Here is a 27,305-nt window from a genome sequence, read left to right as displayed (position 1 = left end):
CAGGAGGCAGGTGGGGTGGGGCTGAGACACCTCGCAGACAGCGGAGGGATGGGTGGGGAGAAAGGCAGGGGAGAAGGAAAGACATGTGGGGGGCTAAAGATTTTAGCCTCATGGTGGCATTTCCTGTTATTCACCAAAGCTAGCTCCACACTCTTGGGGTGACACTGGCCTGACAAACTCAGCCAAATGCAGGTTTATTTTGCAAAGTAACGTGAAAACTTAGTCTCAGGGTTGTACTACATTTCTCAACCGCAAACCTACAAAAGAGGAAAGCAAAACTGCTTCTGGGGATCTTTGAGCAAAGGATACAGCACGCCAACGTGACGGACGGAGCCATCTCTGCAACACACCCCTGAGCCCCGCACTGGCTCGCCACCTCCACCCAGGAAGGCCGGAGGGGACCCAAGTTGTGTGTGTGTGGGGGGCTCTTAAAAGTGCTCTTTGAAGAATCGGAAGCTGAACTGCTCACAGTGGGCTCTGATGACCTTGGCGAGAGCTGGAGAGCCGCAGAAGAAGACATGGACTTTCCCTCTGCTCTCCTGAGCCAGTTTCTGAAAGATCTGGCATCCCACAGCAGGAAGCAAAAAAAAAAAAGGGGGGGGGGAGAAAGTGACAGAAATGAACGGCTGCTTCTCAAGCTTGTCTGAGCATGTGATTAAAAGGAGGCTTTGCCATGAGCCTTCCAAGACCCACTGGATCAGTCGCAACTGAGACGCCGCAGCCTTTCCCCCTCTCAAATAAACCCAGCCGGCTGTGGTGACTCCACCAGATCAGCACCATTGATCTTTGTGGTCCTGTAAAATGCCAGAGTAAGAGCCGACGAGTGCTGCCCGCAGCCACCCCATGACAACTAGCGGCTGCTGACCTGCAATCCACAGTGGTCCGCAGCAACGTCCACCCTGTGCAATCCCACTAACTTTCCCTTCCTGGGGGCATCCTCAGCCACCCCACAGGGTATTCATTTCACTCTGTAGGAGCAGAGAGAGGGGACAACGGGGCTTTAACTGAGAGCAAAGGAAAGCCTTGGGAAAGGAGCCACAGGCTCGTCTGCAAAGCCTGGTGGAAGGTCCAGGTGCACCTCCCTGGGGAGGTTGGTCCATCATCGTGGGGCTGCCACCAAAAAGGCCCTCTCTCGTGCGCTTACCAGGTGAGCTTCTTTGAGTGGAGGGACAGTCAGGAGGGCCCCTCCCTGCCATCTGAATTCCCGAGCAGGAACGTATGGGAGATCGTATGGGAGATTTCACTCACGGTCGGCGCCTGAAGTAACTATCAGAGCCCCGCTGCCCCCTCTATCTCTGAAACACGGGCCCGAGGAGAGCTGTGTGAAGGCCGGCCCCTGCCCTGGTTTGCACCTGGTGCTTTGGGAAGCCTACCTGGTTCCAGTCCGGTCGCCCAGGCTGGGTTCTGGTCTTGAGGCCGGTGATGGAGTCCCTCTTTTCCTTTTTGGCCAGCAGATCTAGTGCCATCTGCAGGCCGATGGCCTTCACGTCGTTCTTGCAGAGCGCAGAGGTCATGAACAAGTGCATCTCCAGGAAGCGGCCTGAGCGTCGGGAGGAGAGCAGAATTTCAGCAGTTCCAGATAATGGCAGCAGGGACAGGAAGGGGACGCCTGGCCATGAGCCAGCTGTGACCGCTGGGAGAGCCTCTGCCGTGGAGGGCCCTTGGCAAAGGGACTGTTTCATGAGGGTTCGGTGCAATTGTTTAACAGCAGATGGTTCCCTCCTGCTTGTTTGGTCTTTTATTTATTTATTCTTCAATTTTATGTAGTCCTATTTATTTAGAAAAATGTGTATGTCGCCTCTCCAAATATCTGCTCAAAATATGATAAAAATAATAAATACAGTATGAAAATTATCATTAAAATTAACAAGCCGGCGGGGGGGGGGGGAACCTAGCCAGAAAATGTAAAAAGAATAAAACATTTAGCAGCATAAAATGATGCTCATAAAACAAGCTAGAAGCAATCTGTAAAAACATTTTTAAAACATGGAACTCCTCAGTTAAAAGCCAGGGTGGAAAGAAATGTTTTGTCTGAGAGCCTGAAAGATAAGGCGGGCACCAGGGGGAGGGGCATTCCACACAGGAGGGGTCACCCCTGAAACTCCCCACTGCTGGTCACCATCCCCATCTCCTCTGCAGAGAGCAGGGCTTCCACGGACAGTGTGGTAGGAGGGGTTTGAGGAAACGGAGGCGGTTCCGTTCTGTCTGGCCTGGGTACGGTGCCCAGTTTGGGACCCAGCTGAGCAAGGACCCAAAGTGTCTCGGTCTCCTACCTCCAGGGTCACTCTCCGCCTGATCCATTTCCAGCTGCGTCAACAGGCTTACAAACCACTCGAAGGATTTCTGATCCCGATTGATCCAGATAAAATCCACCTGCAGATGAGAAGAGCTCGACACGTTCTCCTTGCCTGGCCTTTGGGAACTCCCACCAAGCCATTGCCAAAGCCCCCGCCTCACCTTCCGGAGCCTCATTTCCACGTTCTTAAGGTGCTCCCCCTCCGTGGTGCTCTGGCTGGAGGAGCCTTGCCATCGCATACGATACCTGAGAGGGAAGAGTACCAAACATTCCAGGGTATCTCTGGCAAGGAAGAGAAGCATCCATCACTGTGATCCACCTGACATGATTGTTGGTTGCACTTAGGAAAACTGAAAAAACGGTTCTTAAAAAGATCTTGCCATTTTTGTTTTAAAGTCTTCGGGAAAAGAGATAAGCAAATGTCCAACTATACTGTTGTTTAAACAAAAATCTGGCCCATTTTAAAAAGTTTTGAGAAAGTGGGGAAAGGCAAACAATCAGAACATGCAATCCACTGCAGATCTGTAATGAATAGTGGTTAGTGCCACACTAGCATCTGGGGGGCCAGAGTTTGAATCCCCACTCTGTGCTGGGTGATTTTGAGCCAGTCACGCATTCTCAGCCTAACGTACCTCACCGAGTTGTTGTGAGTAAGGTAGCCAGAGCTCCTCGGAGAAAAGCCAGATCAAAATGTACCAGGCAGACAGACAAACCTGTACATGATGCTTTGCAAAAGGGACGCAAACGGGGTGATCCCAATTCCTGCCCCAATCAGCACTGCATGTTCTGAAGTGAAGATTCTTCGCGTGGGAGTACCGTAAGGACCGTCAATGTAGCACTTCGGAGAGAGAAGGAGAGAAAGCGTTGCCCCCTAAGCTTGCACAAGGAGGATTTCTGTTCTTGGCAAAGCTGACATTGTTCTATCACGGTTCATCCTCAGCAGCGCTGCAAGGATAAACCAAGGCCCAGTGGCTAACCTGATTCAGCACAGAAAAGGAACTCTAGTCTCACAAAGCAAACACTACAAAATGTACATTGTTTCGCTTTGGCTTTGCCCAAACAACAGTGGGGCCGAACGCTCTCAGTATATACTACGTTTAAAAAAACGTGTTATCCAGGTTAGATCACACTTCAGACCTCCCATTTCGGCTTGGAAATGCTTTGGAAGCGCCAGACATCTGTTTTTCCCCAAAACACAATGTATTTCGTTATGTCGTTTCAAAACCGGCAATCCAAGGGGTGCGTTCAGTTACATACGCTATTCAGTTCTCCTCCTCTCTTTTTGCAACAACCAATGAAAAGCCTTTCTCCTCCCATCCCACCTTCCCCCTCCCCTCCCGTTTGCACCCACCAGTCATTATTGTTACTTAATTCCCCCCCCCCCCCAATAAGTGCTTGTGGTCTTACAAAGGAACACGGGAATGTTGGACCATTAGATCAACCATTTTTATTTGTGCAGGGTCCCAAACATTTCTCTCATATGGAATATCCTTGAAGTGGATTTTGTAAACGGTTCGTGGGCTTGAGGGGGAAGGAATGCAGAGGAGGGCGAGGGCTGGAAAAGTAGCGAAATTGCTGTGAGCGGCAGATGGGGGAGGGGGAAGCAGGAGGAGGAGGAAGGGAGAGAGACTGAGGGATAGAGAGAGCACCCGCGCGCGCGCGCACACACACACACACACACACACAAGTCAGAGCTCTCCTGCCGGCACAAAGTTTCTCCCCGCCTGTTCCTCCCTTTCTCCTGCTGCCGGGGTTGAGTGTGCCTCCCTGCTCTCAAAATTTTTTTTTTTAATGTGCTCATCCCAACGAAAAAATGCAAGATCATTGGACCAACGCCCAAAAAGATGGCAGCTCTGTGATTAGCACTGTGATTAGCAAGGAACGGTTCATTTTGGGTTTTTTTTTGCGGGGGGAATGCCTGCATAGGTTGTGATTAGGGTTTCCCTGCCGTGCAAATGAGGCAATTCTTAATGGCGTACAGCGCTCCTTCGCATCAATGATATTGCGCATGTGTGGGGGGAAAAGGGGAGGGGGGAAGCATCAGTGACGTAGACATGACGCAGTGCTCCCCCACGCTCCTCCTTGCGATATGACGATATGACGATAAACCGTCTTGGGAGCAATCTTAACAGGTATGGTGCGATCGGAAATGAAGAATACGCATCCAAAACACACACACCGAGCACGATGATAATATGCTGTAAATTGTTGGTGCAATAAGCATCAGTGTTTGTTTCCTGGTTCCTGTTTGTGGGTATTCCAGGAAAAGAAACTGAAAGAAGGGTGGAAAGGAATGATCTGGCACACACTTTGGGGTCAACCAAAGTTTGATTGCTCTCTGCACTGAATTTTTGTTGAAGTTTCATTTTCGGTGTGAAAACTGCTGTTCTGGAGAAGAAGGGGAGGAAAGAGCCCAGGAAAAACCTCCTACTCCCTTAGGGTTGCCAGGTCCCTCTTCACCACTGGTGGGATATTTTTGGGGCAGAGCATGAGGAGGGCAGGGTTTGGGGAGGGGAGGGACTGCAATGTCATAGAGTCCAATTGCCAAAACAGCCATTTTCTCCAGGTGAACTGATCTCTATCAGCTGGAGATCAGTTGTAATAGCAGATCTCCAGCTAGTTCCTGGGGGTCGGCAACCCTGTTTGCCCCATTTCACAGCCACTGTCTCTGCAATCTGCGGCTCTTTTCCCTTCAAGGCCACTCTTCAGAGTGGGCTCACAACCAATCAGGGACTACACTGTGAACAAGACAACGTCATACTCAACTCCTTGGCAAAGCCTTTCCTCAGCCACACCACCTGCAGCTTCCACACATCTCCAGAGCTACTGGACACACCCTGAACTCGCTCATGCTTCCTCTTCGTTTGCCTCCCAACCCCCTCTCCCATTTTCTGGGGATAGACATCTTTTCATGTTTCATACAGCAGCTGGCACATTGCTAGGTAAATGTTCAAAAGCAGTAGTAGACCTTACCTTGATGTTGCAACGTTGCCGATTGGCATCCAGCTTGCCAGAGACCTGTTGCTCCAATCCCAAAAATATGTTTGGCAGCCACAGAGAGAAACAGAGGGAGAGAAACCCATTTGAAATGGCCACATATTAATTCGTCATTATTTATTGACATAATTGATGTCCTAGATTTTTTCTGGTCACAGATTCTAAATGAGGCTTTCAGTCTTCCTAGAAATGTTAACTTTAAATTATATTTAGCTCACAATTCTTTTAAAGGGAGGAAAAAAAATCTTTGTTTAAATATTATGCCTGTTGGATATTCATCAGGAATGATCAGCTGGGATTTCCTCAGCAGGAACTAAGGTCTCAAAATACTGTCTTCAGTCAGCAATTTACATGCAAGAGGAGGGTGGTTGGGTTGTAGTTTTAATTTGGAGAAAGGCCAAGGTGGAAAGCTGAGGGTTTGGGACTGTGAGTTGAGCTAGATTGGAGGCAAGAAGGGCAGCCACCCACCCTTTGGGAACCTGATGCAGGATTAGTGGTTTTGCTACCTGCCAAAAAGGTACCTCTTTGTGAAGTGCTCCTGTATTACTCAATAGCCAATAATAAATAATACAGTCAGAGGTTAGGAGATTAACGATCTGTTTATTGTGGCCAAAATAAATACAGTCGGGTGTGCTTGCCCCAAAAGAATCTGGGCAACTCACACACCAGAACAAAGGGTTGTGGGAACCTTTATAACCTCTGGTCAGGGGTGGTACAACACACGTAATATTGAGCATAGACATACAAAGATCCAATAATGAACACCTTTGGATTTGCATAGGCCTATCAGTGGGGATTGAGGCGGCACCTTAGCTGGTTACATGATCTGGGGCAGGGAACATTCCTTAGGCCGCAGGTAATTCTGGGCTGTGTCTTGGTGGAAGGTTGTATCAGACACCGACAGCCTGATCTACTGACTCCTGACTCCTGGTTGCCACCTCCCCAAAGCCCTCATGTGTGTGTGCACATGAATGCATAGTATTTCAAACCTGTTCTTATACTTTAGGTCTAGCCTTTCCATAAGAGCAATTATGCAATCTGAACACAAAAGCATACATTCAGCTAATAATAATGATTACAGGCATTTCATTTGCTTCCACTATGCTCTGCTTGCGTATTTGCCGCTACAACAGATATCTGGTGGCCCCTCCAACCCTCCTGTGCTCAAAGGAAACAAAACCCTGTTGAACTGTCCCTCTGAATAATCAGGGAAGCAGTGAGTGTGTAACCATGAGGCTTCTCTTGGGGAGCGTATTTATCCTAAGAACAGAACATATGCTCATTTGCCTGGGAAAGCACAACCTTTATTCTCTGGATCGTGTGCTCACCTCCTCGCACCTGCTAGCAATACCAGTGCTTTCAATTCCCCAGCTGGGACACCTGGTAGGTATGTATGATAGGATCTCAATCATCTCGTCCTCATTGGTGGCCACAGATGGATCCAAGTCTGAGGAGCCCAGGAGACATTTCTGAAACAAAGTCCAAGCACACGCCCAGGTGAGCAGCTAGATCCAAACTGTAACCAGCTTGAAAATTTGCACACATGAAGCTGTCTTCTACTGAGTCAGGCTGTTGGACCATCAATCAAGGTCGGTGTTGTCCACTCTAACTGGCTGCAGCTGTCCGAGATCTCAGGCAGAGGTCTTTCACACCATCTACTACCTGATCCTTTTAATGGGAGATGCTGCTGGGGATTGAACCTGGGACCTTCTGCATGCCAAGCAGGTGCTGTACCAGTGAGCCACGGCTCCTCCTCAGCTTTTTACATGCACCTGGCTTCATCTCTGCCTTGCCTTGCCCTGCCCACACCCGCAGCTTGACAGGAATGTTCTGCATATGCAGATTGCAGGAAGGTTGTTAAGGTTCCTTGCAGAACTTGCTCCCTTTTGCTGGGTAAGCTCAAGCAATGAACCCTTCAAGGCTCTACGAAGCACTCTTACCACCCAATATCCCATCTGGTGGCTTGCCAAAACCTGTTAATGCCTGACAGAAAGAGGGCCCTGCAGCAGTGGCCGATTTTATAACGCAAACCTGCACCCGTTTCTGGGACCAGCCCTTGTTCCTTTGATTTCTGGGCAGCCAATCAGGGTCATTGTCAGAAAGTTCACAACGACGACTGCAGCACTCGTACAACCGATTGGTCCACTGTCCCAGGGACCTTATATGCAGCCAGATGGTCCCTTTGGAGAGACAAGAGAACATTATCCAGTGGAGGCGAACCCCACCCACCCCCGTCACCCCCAGCTGATGTGAGCCTTTCGCCTGGAGAAATAGGACCTCGTTTTGGACTAAGGCACCAGTGTCCATATTAGCAGCTCCCTTCAATAACCGCTTGATGACCTGCTAGGATCTGTGGTGGTGGGGAGGCTAGTAGCAAGGTGGGAAAAGGGGCATCGGGTAGGATTAAAAGTTCTTGAAAAAAGATAAAGCTCTGCTGGGGGATCCCATTCTAAAATATTTTGAAAAACTCAGACATAACAGTTTGAAACAAACCCTTGTGGCCACCAGCAATAAAACCACTATACACCAGGGGTCCCCAGCCTTTTTAAGCCTGTGAGCAGCTTTGGAATTCTAACACAACATGTTGGGCACAGCCACACAATAGCTGCCACAAAATTAGGGTTGCCAACCTCCAGGTAATAGCTGGAGATCTCCCACTATTACAACTGATCTCCAGCCAATAGAGATCAGTTCACCTGGAGAAAGTGGCTGCTTTGACAATTGGACTCTATGGCATTGAAGACCCTCCCCTCCCCAAACCCCGCCCTTCTCAGGCTCCTTCCCAAAATCCTCCTGCCAGTGGCGAAGAGGGACCTGGCAACCCTACACAAAATGGCTGCCCCACCTGTGCTCTGGTGGTAGTGGCTGCCAAAGGAACATTTTAAAAAATCTGCACAGCCAATAAAAACTCCAATAACCAATCAGAAGCCTTTCTGGGTAAAAGCCCCACCTGGCCCCGCCCACTTGGCAGGTGCCAGGAAAGGTGTTGACAGTTGCCTTGGCGCTCACGGGCACCACGTTGGGGGCCCAGGTATACATGTTTTGAAACTAGCACATTCACAGGCATGCACACAAACACTTCCCCCCATCCCTTAAGCACTCAAGCCTAAGCTTTGGGTCTCTTTTACGCTCTAGGTCTGTGACTGTAATCTTGAATTTGGAAGAAAATAAATAAACTAAACAACCCCAACACATGTAGCCATTATACCCCAGCATGGTGTGGTGGTTAGCATTTTGGACTAGAATCTGGGAGGCTTGGGTTCAAAATCCCACTCTGCCATGGAAACTCGCTGGGTGACTTTGGGCCAGTCACACTTTCTCAGTCTAACCTACCTCACAGGGTGGGTGTTGCAAGGATAAAGTGGAGGAGGGGAAAGCAATGTTGGAAGCCACTTGGAGTCCCCATTGTGGAGATAAGCGGGATACAAATAAATAAAAATAAGTAAATATTTCACAAGAGACATATATCTCACACAGTGGCAAAGTTTTTTTTATATAGCCAGTAGAGTAGGGAGATCTCTGGTTGGTGTAACAAAATTGTAACCTTGGTTCTGTATTGATATTTTTAAAGTTTTTTTATTTGCTGGCCAAATGACTGTAAACAAATTAACTAAAAAATAATAAATACAAACAAGCAAATAAAAGTCTATTTCCCAACAGACATACATCAAAACAGCAAATTTGGGACATTAATCTTTTTTATGATAAAGACAACAGGTTCCTGCATGTTTTGCAGCAAAGTTGTTTTTTTCAAAGAAAAGACATGATTCCACAGGAGATCAAGACTGCAAGTACACCAGAGGTCCTGTACATGGTGCCCGTGGGTGCCACCACACCCACAGACACCTTTCCTGGCCCCCACCAAGTGTTTTTAGATAGTGGGTTGGGCTCGGTGGGGCACTTGCCCGGCAAGGCTTCTGATTGGCCGGGCAGATTAAAACGGCATCGTTTCAGTGGCAGCTGCCACCACAGTGTTGGTTGCACGCTCTTGCTCCTTTTTCCTAGCATAGTTTATAAATTACCCCTCTTCTCCCCGGCACTTGGTTTCTGCCCGTGGCAGCAATTTTGTGGCTGTGCCCACCGAGGACGAGGCTCCCTGAAGTACACGGTCCTGAGTTGTGCAGTGCCCTGGCCACTCTCTGGGCAGCCAACTACCTGGTTGCTCTGGAGCACTGCTGATGGTAAACGGATGCCATTCATACTTGGCGATGGCTGGGATGTTCAGGTAGATGTAGTCACCTGGTTTGTAGTGGAAAAACGGAGGTCTCTTAATCACTAAGTGAGTCACCTGGGTTGGAGGAGAACAAGGGAAGATTCAGTTTCAGAAGGAAGAAAAAGAAGAAGAGTTGGTTTTTATATGCTGACTTTCTCTACCACTTAAGGAAGAAAACCGGCTTACAATCACCTTCCCTTCCCCTCCCCACAGCAGACACCTTGTGAGGTAGGTAGGGCTGAGAGAGCTGTGACTAGCCCAAGGTCACCCAGCTGGCTTTGCATGGAGGAGCGGGGAAACCAACCCGCTTCTCCACATTAGAGTCCACCGCTCTAAACCACTACACCACGCTGGCTCTGTGCAGCTGTGCTGGGTAGAAAAAGAAGAAAGAAATGGAGAGAGAAAATGGCAGAATATGCAGTGACGGCCAAGCTGACACACTTGTTGAACAAAAGACCTTTAGGAGAGTTACAAAGGAAATGGAAATGCTATTATGATTACGCAAAACTATATTCTTGTATAAGTATAAATAGAGCAAATAAAAAACAACAATTGATTGAAAATCTAAGAATAGCATTGCATAGATTTTAAGATGTTTAATAATAAGCAGGACATAGTATTCAAGAAAATAACTTGTTTTAAGATTATGCTAAATGGCTATCTAACATAAGTACTCATAACGTATATATGTCGAATATATTGCCTGTATTAATTAGCGATCATTTAAAGAAAACTGTAGACTAGGTTTTAAGGGGTATAACAATAAGTATGGTACACATGTATTTAAAAAACTATTAAGTTGTATAATACAGTATAATCAAAGGATATCAGAGCTATTCAAACACAGATTTTTTAATAAAGATACTACTAATTATTTTGTGGTTAACTATTGTAGAGTGATTTGTCATATGGCACATTTTAGAAGGTTTGGAACGGTGTATGTATGGTGTTTTGTAATGTAGTGGGTAGTGTGCGTTTTTGTATTTTTGTTAATATTAAATAAAAATATATTAAAAAAGAAAGAAGAGGAGTTGGTCTTTATACCCCACTTTTCTCTACCTTTAAGGAGTCTCAAAGCAGCTTACAAGTGCCTTCCTTTCCCCCCACCCCCACAACAGACACCTTGTGAGGTCGGTGGGGCTCGATTCGAGTCCAGCAGCACCTTAGGGACCAACAAGAGTTTCAGGGTATGAGCTTCCGATAGTCAAAGCTCCACGGTCAGAGTTCATTGGTTCTTGTGGGTTATCTGGGCTGTGTAACCGTGGTCTTGGTATTTTCTTTCCTGACGTTTCGCCAGCAGCTGTGGCAGGCATCTTCAGAGGAGTAACACTGAAGTAACACTGGAGAGACACTGTCCTTCAGTGTTACTCCTCTGAAGATGCCTGCCACAGCTGCTGGCGAAACGTCAGGAAAGAAAATACCAAGACCACAGTTACACAGCCCGGATAACCCACAAGAACCAGTCAAAGCTCCCTTCGTCAGGTTTCTGGAAAGTTTATACCCTGAAAATCTTGTTAGTTTCTAAGGTGCTACTAGACTCAAATCCACACATCACACAAAGTAGTGTTAGACTTCTTTAAACCCGTCCCAGTTCTTGCTACATTCTTTAGGTCTGCATCTACCCTCTTCAGCACATTATATACATATTTTGTCAACACCTGGCCACTTCTTCATTTGGGGGACGCACCTTAGAAGGCAAGAGGTTGATTTCCACTATGTGCAGCCCTCGGATGTGCATCAACGCAACACCGACAATCTTCTCCAAGAGGAACAGAAACCCAGGCACGACAAACCACTTCCAGAAATTAGGGCCGTGGACAATTAACAAAGCCCAGATGAAGATATAAGAAAGGTGGGTCCAGTAGAAGACCTGTCAGTTATGTAGAAGAGCAAACATCTTGTTGGAGAGACCGAGGAGCTGTTTCAGTCACAAAGCTCAAATAATCCCCAACAGCTGCAGAACACATTTGGGATAACGGAACAAAAATGGAAACAGGGCCACACACATGTGTCATGTACACGTACTTTGAAAAGATGCTCTGATGAAGGATATTTACAGCAGGGAGCAAATATAATTTTGAAATGCTCATCTGAGAAGTTCTGGGGCTCATGCCCACCCAGATGTCCCCAGCTTCTATTCTTGAAGCCTTTCCTCCAATCCCAGAGATGTGGGGGCAGATTGTTCTTTGTCAGATGCGAAGAAAAGGCTCTCTGCACGTACTCAAAGACGTGCTTCTTTATAAGAAAAGGTGGTGCATGCCTTGGAAACATCTAGATTGGATTACTGCAATGCGCTCTACGTGGGCTGGAAGACTGTCTGGAAGTTACAATGGGTACAGAATGCTGACTGGAGTGGGTCATAGGAACCATGTTACTCCAGTCTTGTTCCATCTACACTAGTTTCCCATTTGCTTCTGGGTTCACTTCAGGATGCTGGTGTTGACCTTTAAATCCCTGTATGGCCTGGGACCAAAATACCTTCTCCCATATGAACCTACCCATACACTCTGGCCATCCTTGGAGGTCCTGCTTTGGTTGTCCCCACTATCTGAAGCTAGATGGAAATCCCTCCCCAAGGAGATTCATCTGCTTCCCTCTATGGGTGTCTTTCGCCAGCGAGTGAAGACTTTTTTTTTATTTGGCATCCCTCCAACAGTGGTTGCTGGCCCTCCTCCCAATTTCTGACATTGTTTATGTATTTTTATTTAATTATTTAATCCTTTTAATTGTTCAAATGTTTTAATGCTTTTTTATGTTTGCCACCTCGGGGACCCTGATCGGGTGGAAAGGTAGCATTACAATGTCTTAAATAAATAAATAATCACGGGGCATTGAAAATGGGCTCTGGAGCTGACTATTACACGGGGGTTCATGCATCACTTTCTTTTGTGTGCTTGGTGCTTCTTGGAAAGGGAGCAAAGTAACTAAAGAGGCCGGTCCCCTTACCTCAAAGTGGCCACCCTTGCGGATGAAGGGGCAGGAGCAGACAAGCATCAGGCCAATGAGCAGCTGGAGGAGAAGACCCGAGAGCGAGGTGGTACCGTAGACCCAGCCAATCCCAGGACGGGTCGTGAACAGGTATTCCCAAAGGCAATAGCTGTCCTTGGCCTGAGACATTCTCGCTGCAGGGGAAGGAAAGCCAGAGGAGTCAATTCAGGCCATGCCCAAGGAAGAACATTCCATATATTGAGATTTGAAGCTGGGCGCCTGAACTGGCTAGGTGGAGGAGCATTCGTCACTCCTGAACCGAGACCCATGCAGCCTTATCACCCAGGTTCCTTGGTCATCATGCTCATACCGTATGCAATTGATTCTTAAGATTTTAAACATGCATCCAGCCAACTGATCTCCAGCTTTAGATATTAAAACGAATGGCAATTATTTCTGAAGAAAAGGCCCAGAAATTGGTGCTCACCAAAGTTGGCCACATGAGCCCCGGTGTGGAGGGTGGCCAGCGCCACCACGATGTAGCCCACCAGCTGGTGCAGAATGACGTTCTGGTCCAGAGGCAGCACCCCAGCAGCCCAAGTCGCCCGGAGCCACGTTAGACATCGACGTAACATCAGCACCTTCGAGGGAAAAGTGAATCATGGCAGAATTTATCTGGGGAGCCGCCCTCTCGAGGAACCGGGGGTTTGGCAAGGGCAATGAGAGTCCTCAGTGAGTCAGTTCGGGGCCCTTGTTCGGTATTTCCTTTTGTATCTTGGAATGTTTCTGTTAACATTTTATTATGCTTTTGATTTTAAAAAAATGCAAACCATTTTTTAAATAGTGGAAAGATTAGGAAGTTGGGATTGAACCTACTCGTACACTCCATTAGAATCATAGAATCATAGAGTTAGAAGGTACCACCAGGGTCATCTAGTCCAACCCCCTGCACAATGCAGGAAATTCACAACTACCTCCCCGCTGACACCCCCAGTGACCCCCTACTCCAGGCCCAGAAGATGGCCAAGATGCCCTCCCTCTCATGATCTGCCTAAGGTCACAGAATCAGCATTGCTGACAGATGGCCATCTAGCCTCTGCTTAAAAACCTCCAGGGGAGGAGAGCTTACCACCTCCCGAGGAAGCATTAATCTTCGGAGGGCCTGCTTCGGTTGTCCCCACCCCCTGAGGCTAGACAGGTGGCCACCCAAGAAAGGGCCTCCTCAGTCATGGCAGCAAAACTTTGGAACTCCCTTCCCCAGGGAGATTCATCTGTCTCCCACTATCGGTGTCTTTCACCAACGGGTGAAGACTTCTCTGTTTCGATTGGCATACCAATAACAGCTCCTGGCTCTCCTCCCTGGTTCTGGTGTTGTTTGTTTATGTTTTTTGATTGAATTATTTTCTAATTTTAAATGTTTTTACTTGTTCAAATGTTTTAATGTTTTTATGTTCACTGCCCTGGGAACCCTTATCAGGTGGAAAGGCGGCATAAAAATGTTTTAAAATAAATAAATAAAAATATTCAAACAACCTGATCAGAATATTGATCGCTGTGTTTGGAACAGGATTCGTTTCTTAAACCCAAATATGCCCAAATGTTGTAAGATCCGTGCAATCAAAATATCACACCACGCAGGGCTGCCTTTGAAGATGACTTGGAAACTTCAAGCTGATCAGAATGCAGCAACCAGGCTGCTGACTGGGGCTTCCCATTGAACCAGATCTGAAGGGGTACAGAAAACTCTCATTGTCTTCCAGGTTTTTTTCCAGGCACCATTCAAAAGTGCTGGGTTAAAGCCCTTCACAGCACGGAAGATGCTCTTACATAAAAACACGTCTTTCCTTTAATTTAATGAGCCCCGTGGCGCAGAGTTTTAAGCTGCAGTACTGCAGTCAAAAACTCTGCTCACGACCTGAGTTCGATCCCGACAGAAGTCGGTTTCAGGTAGCCGGCTCAAGGTTGACTCAGCCTTCCATCCTTCCGAGGTCGGTCAAATGAGTACCCAGCTTGCTGGGGGTAAAGGCAAGATGACTGGGGAAGGCACTGGCAAACCACCCTGCAAACAAAGTCTGCCTTGGAAACGTCGGGATGTGATGTCACCCCATGGGTCAGGAATGACCCGGTGCTTGCACAGAGCCTTTACCTTTACCTTTAATGAGGTCCTTCAGAGAAGAGGTGGGTCACAACCAGGACCTTCTCTGTGGTGGCACCACATGCATGGAACCCCTTCCCCTTTGGCAAGGTGCCTTTTCTAATTGGCTTTTAGGGGCCAGATTAAAAAAAACATTTTCTTTTCTTGCGTTTTTAATTGATGTAACTGTTTTTAGGCTGCTGCTGTTTCAACTGTGGGTCATTGAATTAGTTTTATTGTTGTGGTTGTTCTTACAGATGATGTGATCTATTGATTTTTATTTGTGAACCCTTTGGAACTTCTCTGCTCTGAAGTGTGGACTATAAATATATTTAATCCAGCCAACCAATCAATATTGTGCTAACTCCTGTCCTTTGGGACTGACATGGCAGCCACTGTCTGTCAAACAGGAGACACGCTGCGTGTTGTTTAGATGGAAAGATTATTCATGACATGCAGATTGTGGAAGGAAACATTAAGTCAAGGAAGTTAAGAACTGTCTTGCCACAAGCAGAGACAGAAAAGGGCACATCTGAACTACAAACGCACCCGCTTGACTCCAGTTTAACCACAGTGGTTTCCCTCAAAGAAGCTTGAGAATTGTAGCTTAGGGAGAAAGTTCTCCGGTGGAGATCTCTGGCTGAGCATTTGTTTATTATTTATCAAGTATTCCTTGAATCAAGATATACTTTTTCTAATTAAATAAATTATTCAACAGCAAAGCAACAGACTAAAGCAGACTAAAAATACACACACCCAAAAGACAAGATGGATCAAATTCCAGCCACAGTCATGGAAAACTCTACAGCCAAAAAGGCTTTCAGGAAAGGCCAAGTCACTGATTACACTGGTGGGGCTCCTGTGGGGAAAGAAAGCATCTCAGGTATGCAAGCCCCATCCCATGAAAGGTCTGAAGGGGTTTTGAAGGGAAGAGCTGGCATCTTGAATGATGGCGGCCGCCAGCCCCATTACAGAACTACAGCTCCCAGGTTTCTCTGGGGAGAGGGAAGGACTGTTGAAAGCCAAGGTAAGTGTGTGTGTGTGTGTGTGTGTGTGTGTGTGTGTGTGTGTAGACTGTCTTCAGTCTCTTTCTTCTCACCAGGCCCCGGAAACAAGCACAGAGGGAGAGGATGTGGTATGGTGTGTGTGGCCACCAGCATGTCGCCTTGCTTGTGGAAGTCTAGCCAGTCAGCACCCAAAACAAGGCCCGGATAGTTCAAATATTCATAGCCATGTTTTCTGCTTTCCTGATGCAGCTTTCCTAATCAACCACATGGAAGAGAACTAGCTAGACACACCTTAAGAAAGCACGGGGGAATAGGGTTGCCAACCCCCAGGTGGTGCTGTCAAAACAAACACCTATGCTGAAATAGAATTAGCTAGAGGAAACAGCAGCACGAGGCTCTCAATTCAAAATACCATAAGCTGTGGAAAATTGAATAATAAAATCTAACTGCCCAAGATAGGTATATTGCAAGCATACACCAAGTAAGACTCAAAATTCAAAAAACAAACAAAAATATATTCCAATTGTTGGCACTTTACAAAAATAATGCTCGTTACCGTACTTCACCATCAATGTAATAATACAAGAGTAGTCTCAAAGAAAACAACAACGTGTTTTGCAGGTAATGTACAGATTAAATAGCCTCAAATACCAAATACAATAATCCATCAAAATTAAAAAAGAAACCTCACATGTTTCTATAGGTATAGTAACGTGATTACTCAAGTCTTTTAAGGCAACTCCAAATTAATTCATTTACAGCATCAAAAATGTCCAATAAATTCAATAAACAGAAATCTCTCAAGGCAACATAAATTCATTCAATCACAGCATCAAAAACAAGACGACACCTTATTTTACCTAGAACTTTTTCTGATCACAATCCTGTTACCTTTGATTGGAACAATAAACAAGCATTTAGATGGCGAATGAATGATAAACTTTTAAAAGACAACAAGATACAAAAGGAATTACAAGGTTTAATGAAAGACTTTTTTGAAATTAACCTTAATGGGGAAACTTCTTTAAATACAGTTTGGGACGCATTCAAAGCTGTTCTGAGAGGTTTTATGATACAGAAACATTCGGCCTGGAAGAAGACTCAATTGCAATTTACAAACAACATACTTTGGAATTTACAAAATTTGGAGCAGAAATTGGTAACGGTAACACAGGAAGAGGAGAGAAGAGAAATTCAAATAAAGATTTCTGCATCTAAACACCAATTAAATTTGGTAATAATGGAGGAAATGAATAAAAATCTGAAACTTGCTAAACAAAAGTATTTTGAATATGCAAATAAACCAGGAAATTTTTTAGCAACACAACTGAAGGACTCATTTCAAAAGAAGATTATAACAAAAATCCAAACTGCTAAAGGACCAGTTTATTCAACTTCAGAAATTCAGAAAGAATTTGTTTCATTTTACTCTAAGTTATATCAGAAAGAAAATACTCCAAAACAGAAAATAGATAAATTTCTAAACTCAATACAGATGAAAGCTTTGTCAATGACCCAGAGAGAATGTATTGAAGCTCCAGTAACAAGGGACGAAATACAAGAAGCAATACTGAGACAAAAAACGGATAAAACACCTGGACCAGATGGAATTACTGCACTATTTTATAGAACATTTAGTGACAATTTAGTTGGATTTTTTGGTTCACTTTACAATGCAATTTTGGACGAGGGAACATCCCCGGAGACTTGGTCACACGCATTTATATCACTGATACCCAAAGAAGGAAGAGATCCAGAAAAAACATCTAATTACAGACCTATATCGCTCTTAAATGTGGACTACAAAATTTTTGCTTCGGTTTTGGCATGTAGGATAAAGCAATTCATTAAGGATCTTATACATGAGGACCAAGCAGGTTTTATACCAGGAAGGCAAATAAAAGACAATGTAAGAATTTTACTAGACTCACTGGAATATTATGACCAGAATATTCAACAAACTGCGGCTTTTGTATTTTTGGATGCAGAAAAAGCCTTTGATATGGTCTCTTGGAACTTCTTGAAACGGATTTTGGATAAATTGAACTTTGGAGATCGTTTTCAGAAAGGTATATCGGCTATTTATACCTCCCAACAAGCTAAAATTTTGGTTAATGAATCAATGTCAGATAACTGCCAAATCACGAAAGGGACTAGACAGGGATGTCCCTTGTCTCCACTTTTATTTTTGTTGGTGTTGGAACCGCTATGTGTGAAACTAAGAAGTATGGAGGACATCCGCGGGCTAAGAATTAAAAAACATGAATTTAAGTTGAGAGCATTCGCGGATGACCTACTGCTAATTTTGGAAAACCCAACACAGTCAATGAATATACTTCAGGAGACTTTGGATGATTTTGGAAAAGTATCAGGCTTTAAAGTGAATCAAGAAAAAACAAAGATAATATTTAAAAATTTATCGGAAATACAACAACAGGAATTTATATCATATACTGGCTGGGAGAAAGCTAACAAAGTTAAATACCTGGGAATTTGGATTACTGCAAAGAATAAAGATCTGTTAACCAACAATTACCTCAAGCTATGGAGTAAGATTAAAACTGATATGATTATATGGTCAAACAAAAAATTGTCATTAATGGGACGTATCTCAACGATCCAAATGAATGTCTTACCGAGGATGCTCTTCTTATTCCAAAATTTACCAATAATATCACAAACTAAATATTTTGAAACTTGGAGGAAAGACATTTCAAACTTCATCTGGCAAGGAAAAAAACCAAGGACTGCTTATAAATACTTGGTGGATCTAAAAACTAGAGGAGGTTTAGCACTGCCTAATCTTCAACTTTATGCTGAAGCGGTAGCTTTAGTATGGCTAAAAGACTGGATAAATTTGTCAAATGTACGTTTGTTAGACTTGGAAGGTTATAATAACTTAAGTGGATGGCATGGTTATTTGTGGTATGATAAAATTAAATTACAAGCAACATTTCATAATCATATAATCAGGTCCTCTCTACTTCGTATCTGGATGAGATATAAACACATTCTGGAACCAGAAACACCGATGTGGATATCGCCCCAAGAAATGCTAACTTTGCGCCCACTTAGACCAGACAAATTTATCACTTATCAAGATCTAATTAATTGGGAAGGAAAGAAATGCTCACTAAAAGACTTTCAACTTCTTAAGGATGATTTACAATGGCTTCAATATTACCAAATCAAATCAGTTTTTGTACAAGATGCTAAAAAAGGTTTCTCTAAAGAAAAATCTCCTTTTCAAAGGATTCTACTAGACAATAATACAAAGCTGATTTCTAAAATGTATAATCTCCTTTTAACAATATATTGTGAGCAGGACACGATTAAACCAACTATGATCGATTGGGCTCAAAATGTGGGACATGATATTGTTTTAAATAAATGGGAAAGATTATGGTCTAAAGATTTAAAAGGAATAAAAGCACAGTCAGTGCGAGAAAACATCTATAAAATGATGTATAGATGGTATCTAACACCCAAGAAAATTGCAAAGATTTATAAAACGATGTCCCCTACTTGTTGGAAATGTAACAAAGAAATTGGTTCCTTTTATCACATGTGGTGGACCTGTGACAAAGCCAAAGACTTCTGGGACATGATCTATAATGAATTGAGATTAATACTACAAAAGAATATACCCAAAACACCAGAAATGATGTTATTGAGTATGATTCCAGACGACTTAGCAACACAAAGAACTTTTTTGATTTATGCCACAACAGCTGCGAGACTGCTTTATGCAGCGAAATGGAAAGGGCTAGAAACTCCCGAGAAAAAAGACTGGATTGTTAAAATGTTTGAAGTGGCAGAAATGGCAAAACTCACAGTTATTCTAAATGAAGAAAATGACGTTCGGTTTTTGGGGGAATGGGGGGCGTGGATGCATTATTGTGAATATGAGTTAAAATTGGGAAGAATGGAAGAATATTTTCTAATCTGATCCAGAGGATTATTTTTGATCTTTTTTATATTGAATAAGCATAATTATATTTACTAACAGAATATGGTTTTTTTTATATATGGTATTGATATTTTATTAAGATTAGATTACCTATGACGGGATGAACTTTTTATTAAGAGGCAGATAGAGGTGAAGGGGAAGTCAAAAAATTTTCCATTTCTTTTTTCTTTTCTTTTTTCTTTTCTCTTTTTTATTATATGATATGGGATTATAACAACTTTAGGTTAGAATTGAAATTTGACATTGTTATGGATGTTGTTTAATGCAATGGAAAATTTCTATTATAAAATCCAATAAAATTTATATTAAAAAAAAAAAAAAAAAACAAGACGACACCTCCGGATTGGTGAACGTTTCGCTTGGGAACAGCTTCTTCAGTTGTGCATTAGGGGCAATGCCTCTGCAAATAATATATTAAATATACTGTGACTATATAATTAATACAACAAATGCTATTAAAAAATGTATAACACTTAGTCTTACCAGTGTCATGATTGACTTCTATCTTATGCTAATTTAACACATTTCTGTAGGTGGGCATAAAAGCCTCTGTAATAGAAAATATAATAGATGTAATATCTAAACATAGATTCATCACAGATAGCTATTAATGTGAGAGAACAATAAGAATATATCGACAGAGAAACAAGGTAACAACTTGCCCAGATACAGAGACCACTGACCCAGAGGGTTCTTCTAATTTCAAATAGATAGAAAGGTTTCTAACAAACTAGTAGTAATTTAAGGAGCAGATGCAAGATTTCCCAGCTGAACGAAATAATCCAAAGACCTCACACTGATGTCATAGGGGAATAGGTTAGCAAAGACTTACAGAAAACAGCTCAAATCAAAATCGTTATTAAGACCGGCAGGGGCCAAGGTTTTAAAAAGAAATATCATTTTCATCTCCTGCCTATGTAATATAGCGGAGATGTCTTCTTTCTGGTAGGGTTTCGCAGAATACCTCCATAAAACAAAAAATAATATATCATCCTCTGTATGGCCCTTTTTCAGATAGTGCTCCGTTAGAGGGGCATCAAGTACGCGTGCGCGTCTTCGCGTTCTGTGTTCAGCAATGCGCACTTTTAACTGTCTAGAGGTGGAACCTATGTATAAGAGAGAACAGGGACTTTTGACCGCATAAATCACATTTTGGGACAAACAATTACTGAATTGTTTAATTTGATAGCGAAATCTAAAGGCTGTGGAACTGACTTCCTTCACGGGTAAACAAAACTTACACATAGCGCATGCGCCACATCTGAAATGGCCATGCGGTTTAGATTGCTGTTTCTGAGGGAGACAGTCCGTTTTAACTAGATAATTTTTCAGAGATTGTGTTCTCCGTTGGCCCAATAATGGTGTTTCCTGGCATCCTGGTACGCTCTGTAGTAAGTACCAATGGCGGGAAATTATTTTTCTAATTTCCCCTGAGAGATGGGTAAACTGCAAAGAAGCATACACTCTGGGAGTTGATTCCTGCGGTTCCTTGCTGGATAGTAATTCCTTCCGTGTTTTGTCTGCCACCTTCCTTTTTGCTAGTGCAGTGACACAGTCATCATATCCTCTGGAATTTAATCTATTGATCAGACGTTCTGCAGCTTGATTGTAATCTTCTTCAAAAGTAGAATTTCTTTTCAGTCTTAACAAGTGACTGAAGGGAAGATTGCGCTTCAAATGTAGAGGGTGATGCGATTGAAAATGTAATCCTGCCCCCAAGTCAGTAGGTTTATGGAAGGGCTTGACAGCCACTGTATTCTGTGCGGTCCTAAAGACCGTCACATCTAGGTAAGCCAAAGAAGTGATGTTGCAATTACCTGTGAATTTCAAATGTGGATCCAAAGAATTGATCCAAGAGAGTAAACACTCAAAGTTCAAAGAAGAATCTATCATCAGAAACAAGTCATCAATAAATCTAAAATAAGATGATATATGGAAACGAAAAAACTCACTTTCAAACAAATACTTCTCAAATGAAATCATATATAGGTTCGCTATGGAGGGAGCAAAAGCTGCCCCCATGGCTACCCCCTGTGTTTGAACATAAAATTGATCTCCATATCTAAAGAAATTATTTTTGAAGATAATGTCAACCAATGACATAAGAAAGTGTGTAGGAGGCTGAAGAACCGGACGAGAATCCAATTTGTCCTGGATAATGTTGCGCACGTCTTCCAAAGGTATATTGGTGTACAAAGCAGACACGTCTAATGTAACAAAGGCTGCTGCAGGTGGTAGAGGTAAATTTTCAATATGGTTAATAAAGTCCCGTGTGTCCTTAATATAGGAAGGGGTTAATTTGCTAAAAGACTGCAAAAAGGAGTCTAGAAATTTAGAAAGGGGTTCCAATAAACTTCCCACCGCCGAAATAATGGGGCGACCCGGAGGGTCGATTAAGGTTTTGTGAACCTTGGGAAGACTATAAAAAATAGGAACCCTGGAGTTAGGAGCCATTAAATATTCAGCTACAGAAATGTGTTAAATTAGCATAAGATAGAAGTCAATCATGACACTGGTAAGACTAAGTGTTATACATTTTTTAATAGCATTTGTTGTATTAATTATATAGTCACAGTATATTTAATATATTATTTGCAGAGGCATTGCCCCTAATGCACAACTGAAGAAGCTGTTCCCAAGCGAAACGTTCACCAATCCGGAGGTGTCGTCTTGTTTTTGATGCTGTGATTGAATGAATTTATGTTGCCTTGAGAGATTTCTGTTTATTGAATTTATTGGACATTTTTGATGCTGTAAATGAATTAATTTGGAGTTGCCTTAAAAGACTTGAGTAATCACGTTACTATACCTATAGAAACATGTGAGGTTTCTTTTTTAATTTTGATGGATTATTGTATTTGGTATTTGAGGCTATTTAATCTGTACATTACCTGCAAAACACGTTGTTGTTTTCTTTGAGACTACTCTTGTATTATTACATTGATGGTGAAGTAACCAGCATTATTTTTGTAAAGTGCCAACAATTGGAATATATTTTTGTTTGTTTTTTGAATTTTGAGTCTTACTTGGTGTATGCTTGCAATATACCTATCTTGGCCAGTTAGATTTTATTATTCAATTTTCCACAGCTTATGGTATTTTGAATTAAGAGCCTCGTGCTGCTGTTTCCTCTAACCCCCAGGTGGTGGCTGGAGATCTCCTGCTATTACAACTGATCTCCAGCCAATCGAGATCAGTTCCCCTGGAGAAAATGGGCGCTTTGGCAATTGGACTCTATGGCATTGAAGTCCCTCCCCTCCCCAAACCCCGCCCTCCTCAGGCTCCACCTCAAAAACCTCCCGCTGGTGGCGAAGAGGGACCTGGCAGCCCTATGGGGGAAACACACAGCAGGATGCCCTGAGCTGGCTTGCTGGGGAGGGCGGACGACAAATATGAAAAATGGATGGATGGATGGATGGATGGATGGATGGATGGATGATGCGGAAATCTTTGGACTCAGAAACGGTTCTGTGCTTTGCTTTCACTTGCAAGGCACTGTCTCTGTTCTTACGCATTGGTGCATATGCCAGTTGTGCCACTCTACTCACCACTACAAACATGCAGTTTAAGTTCAGGCACTGCCCACAACCTTTGGCCAGCATCATCCAGACGCCAGAGCCAGCGTTCCTCAGTGCCGCCAAGGTGAAGAGGAGGACGTTCACACACCCGTAACCACCCAGGAAAAGCAGCTTGCTGCTGTTGTTCTGCCAGTAGGCCTGGCTCAGGCAGCGTGGCCGGCCAGTCTTCCTTGGAGCTTGGTGGGGCTTCAACCAGTTTGCAGCGCTGCAAGAGAGGAGAGCCTGAAACATCCAGGGGCTGCTTCGCCTATACTGGATGGCCACAGCAATACGGGATGGACTTGGAAGGTCAAGATTGGGGGAAAAGGTGCCTCTTCTATTGCACATGCTCACCAAGTTCACCCTTCCTTGCTAGTTAAGCCAATCCAAGCGTCCAACCCATGAACGCACAGAACTGTTTTACAAAATGCTGACATTTCAGGGATTTGTAGACCTGAAAAAGTTCTCCTGGTGCCCACCCCAACCTGAGAAATGGAAACAGCTGGAGGGTCTGTATCTCCCTCAAGCAGGCTGGCTGGCGACCTGGAATAAAGGGCGGGGAGACAGAAATGTTCAGGCATGGCTTACTAGTTTGAGTTGCCTACAACTAGGGTTGCCAGGTCCCTCTTCACCACTGGCAGGAGGTTTTTGGGGCAGAGCCTGAGGAGGGCATGGTTTGGGAAGGGGAGAAACTTCAATGCCATAGAGTCCAATTGCCAAAGTGGCCATGTTTTCCAGGTGAACTGATCTCTACCGGATGGAGATCAGTTGTAATAGCAGGACATCTCCAGCTAGTACCTGGAGGTTGGCAACCCTACCTACAACTACTGTTCTGCAGGCACCGTGATGCAGTCCAGCTGCCCTCTGACTGATGGCTCACGAGAGACTGCATTAGGTAGGCCAGGCTGGTGGCAGATGGACATTCCTGTTTTGGGAAGACGACTTAAAATCCGTCCAGCTTACCATTCAATGGACATTTTCCCAGGGAGGACGAGAGTGTGCCCAGATAGTTCAAAATATTCGTAGCCATAATATTGTCGAAGGCTTTCACGGTCAGAGTTCATTGGTTCTTGTAGGTTATCTGGGCTATGTAACCGTGGTCTTGGAATTTTCTTTCCTGACGTTTCGCCAGCAGCTGTGGCCGGCATCTTCAGAGTAGTAACACTACTCTGTTACTACTCTGTTACTACTCTGAAGATGCCTGCCACAGCTGCTGGCGAAACGTCAGGAAAGAAAATTCCAAGACCACGGTTACACAGCCCGGATAACCTACAAGAACCAATTCGTAGCCATGTTTTCTGCTTTAGGTTATTGGGAATTGCAGTCAAGAGGAAAAACTGCCCAACTGGATCAAAAGGATCCACAGAAAAAGCATTAGGATCCAAACTCTGCTCTTGCCCGGGAGGGACACCTGAATGCCAACGCAAACGATGTTTGCACCAGTCTTGCTTAATGGCCTTCTGGGATTGCAGCCTAATGAGCCATGCTGCCCTGGTTTCCCCCCTAGCCATGTTCTTGTGTGCCATCAGTTGTCCCTTCCAAATTATTTGGAGAGGAACATCACAACTTAACATGCAAAGGCCCTTGCAGGAACGCAACCTTCCAAAATTAAATCACTGAAGGTACACATGTAATGGAGTGGGTTCTCCTGCACGTGACTGCAGGGAAAGAACTGGGATCGACAAGAGGACCCCAACCCTGCTCACACTTCCCGATAGGATCATACTTTCAGGAGGGAAATAAGGTTGCAGAATATGGAGATTGTGAAGATGCTCTAGAGGAAATACCTTATTGTTAAGTTCTCCATGACCTCTGGAAAACGTTCCAGTTCCCCTCTGAGCTCTTCAAAGGTAATGGATCCGCTGTTGTCAGTATCAGCTGATTCAAAAAGGGCTGTGGTGAGGTCATCTAGCTTCTCTTCTGGCAAAGATATTGAGCTCTCTTTCAGGCACGATTTTAAGACAGTGCGCAGTTCATCAGAGTCTATGGATCCACTGCCTGCAATGTAACAGGATTTGCTGTTGACATGGGTGGAATTAACTGCAAGAGCACAGACAAGGCCTACCTGACATTGATTAATTTAACCATTGAATTGGCCAACAAACTGGTCTCTAAAGGATGAGCCAATTGTATATGAAGTACAGGAAAAAATGGAAGTGTAGAATTGAGGAAAGAACTGAAACTTGCATGTAGGGCTCCGTTTTATTAATTTAAACATTTCAGTCCTGCTCTCTCATACATTCAGACTGACACCAGATGACAAGAGAAATAAACCAACTCTGAAAGCAGCAGAGGCCTCTCCTTTGCTCTTCAAGCAAAGCCCTGACCGGGATGGCCTGGGCTAGCCTGATCTTCTCAGATCTCATAAGCTAAGCAGGTGCTGGCCCTGGTTAGTAGTTGGATGGGAGACCACCAAGGAAGTCCCCGGTTGCTCTATACCACTGGTTCCCAACCGGGGGTCCGCGAGAACGAAATTAAAGTCCATGAAACAAAGTTATAAACCCATAATAAATTAATATTTTCAATTAAAAGTTCTCTATTATAAAAATATATATTCAAATATTATTCTAAGTTTAATGTTTAACTAGCAGTTATGATTAAAGTTTATTTTCAAATTCTCGGAATTTTTATTTTAAACCTTGGGGTCCCTGCACCGAACAAAAAAGTCCTAGTGGTCCCTGGTCAAAAAAAGGTTGGGAACCAGTGCTCTATACTAAAATCTCTACTATGTCATGACTTTATCCCATCTAAGAAGATTTATTTTAGGTTACCGTGAATTGCAGCCAAGTGGCATGCTGGCACTCGAGCCAAAATGAGATGCTGCAGAGATCCAAAAACGGTACCTCTTTAATTTCTGCTTGTCCTGCACAGCTGTTAAAGGCACAAGACAGCAGCAGCCCAACTGTTCTAGGTTGGCCTGCAAAGTCCAGAGGTTTTCTTGCAGTATTAGTAACGGGCATAAGGAAAAGGCTCTGCAAAATAAAATATTGTTTTGATAAAATACAAAGAAAGCAGATATGCAGTTTGGAATTTTACCATCCACGTCATAAACCTGGAAGAGGAACCGGAGCTTGTCAGTTTCAGTCCCGTGGATCAGCATTTTCAAGGCCTCCAGGAGTTCATCCAAACTGATCGTGCCGCTTCCATCGGAGTCAAACAAAGCAAAGAACCGCTCAGCAAAAAAAGACTAGAGGAAGATGGGGAAAATGTTGGCAACTTCGACAGAGAGGGGGGGTGGAAGCCCAATCTTGACATCCTCATTGCTTTGGACTTTATTAAAGGCAGGTAAGAAAGGGGCTAAATTCTTACACGATTGGACTTGCAGGCACAAGTTTGACTGATGATGTAAATAAAGACATGACAGCCTGTCCCCTCCATCCATTTGTACTTCCTTGTGGGGTCCCCTGCGGCTCACACTCCTGCCAGCCCCCGTGCTGCCTTGCTTATCCAACCCCAGGTACAGGAAGAGCCTGAGGGGCTCCTACCCGGAAGGAACCCTGGTGGGCAGGACTGAGCCGAGCCAAGCCCCGGAAGGGTCTCCCCCATCACCTCCCCAGTGCCGCAGACGCAGCTCAGCTCAACTTGTCTCTTGGCCAGCTTAACATTCCAGTCCACCCCTGATTTACCCCTCCCCATAAATGCCCACCACTCCCCCTCAATCCAGCTGGACACTTCCCCCCTCACACATTGCTTTTTCTCCTTGGGCCCCCTCCATTACTGAGCTGCCCCCTTTGACCACCCAGCACCCTAGACTTCATCTATAGAGAGTGCATGCAAAAATCTATAGGCACAAACAGTGAAGCCCCTTGGTTGCCTTCTCTTGCACAAGAGCTCCAACAGATGCGCTGGCCCCTCTCCTCAGACTGGCTTCTTCCCCCACCAGTGAAACTTGCCTCTTTCACCTTGAGAGCCGTTTTGAATTCTTCCAAGTCAATCTCTTGATCGTCCCCAGCAATGGTCTCAAACTGCCTGGCTACCCACTCCAGCCATTTTGCGTCGTCATCTAAATCCATGAGCCCCTAGGAAATCAAAAACTAGAACGACATTTGAGGAAGGATCTCTGTAGCCCCTACCCTGCGTGGTTTTCAGCTCTGTGTTGAAGATTGTGAGCCTTCTGGGTCCAGAAATGGGAAAACTGCTGTGAGATCCCCCAAGAACTTATGGGAGTAGAAATCAAATCAATACATATATATTGGTTCTTGT

General features: G+C 44.3%; 1 protein-coding gene across 1 annotated transcript; it reads right to left on the bottom strand.

Moving 5' to 3' along the window:
- Positions 1-428: 428 nt before the first annotated feature.
- On the bottom strand, positions 429-27,115 carry NOX5 (NADPH oxidase 5). Its single transcript, XM_056865886.1, is given in 14 exon segments — positions 429-560; positions 1,374-1,540; positions 2,274-2,452; positions 3,010-3,231; positions 7,082-7,123; positions 7,419-7,473; positions 9,449-9,581; positions 11,194-11,376; positions 12,453-12,628; positions 12,922-13,075; positions 23,094-23,328; positions 24,890-25,100; positions 26,139-26,289; positions 26,996-27,115. Coding segments are annotated over 14 exon segments (2,160 nt in total).
- Between the last annotated feature and the right edge of the window lie 190 nt (positions 27,116-27,305).

This window comes from Euleptes europaea, chromosome 20, assembly GCF_029931775.1.
Source record: "Euleptes europaea isolate rEulEur1 chromosome 20, rEulEur1.hap1, whole genome shotgun sequence".
Taxonomy (NCBI): Eukaryota; Metazoa; Chordata; class Lepidosauria; order Squamata; family Sphaerodactylidae; genus Euleptes; species Euleptes europaea.
The sequence above is the reverse complement of the archived record's forward strand: the minus strand, read 5'-3'. Positions and strand labels throughout refer to the sequence as shown.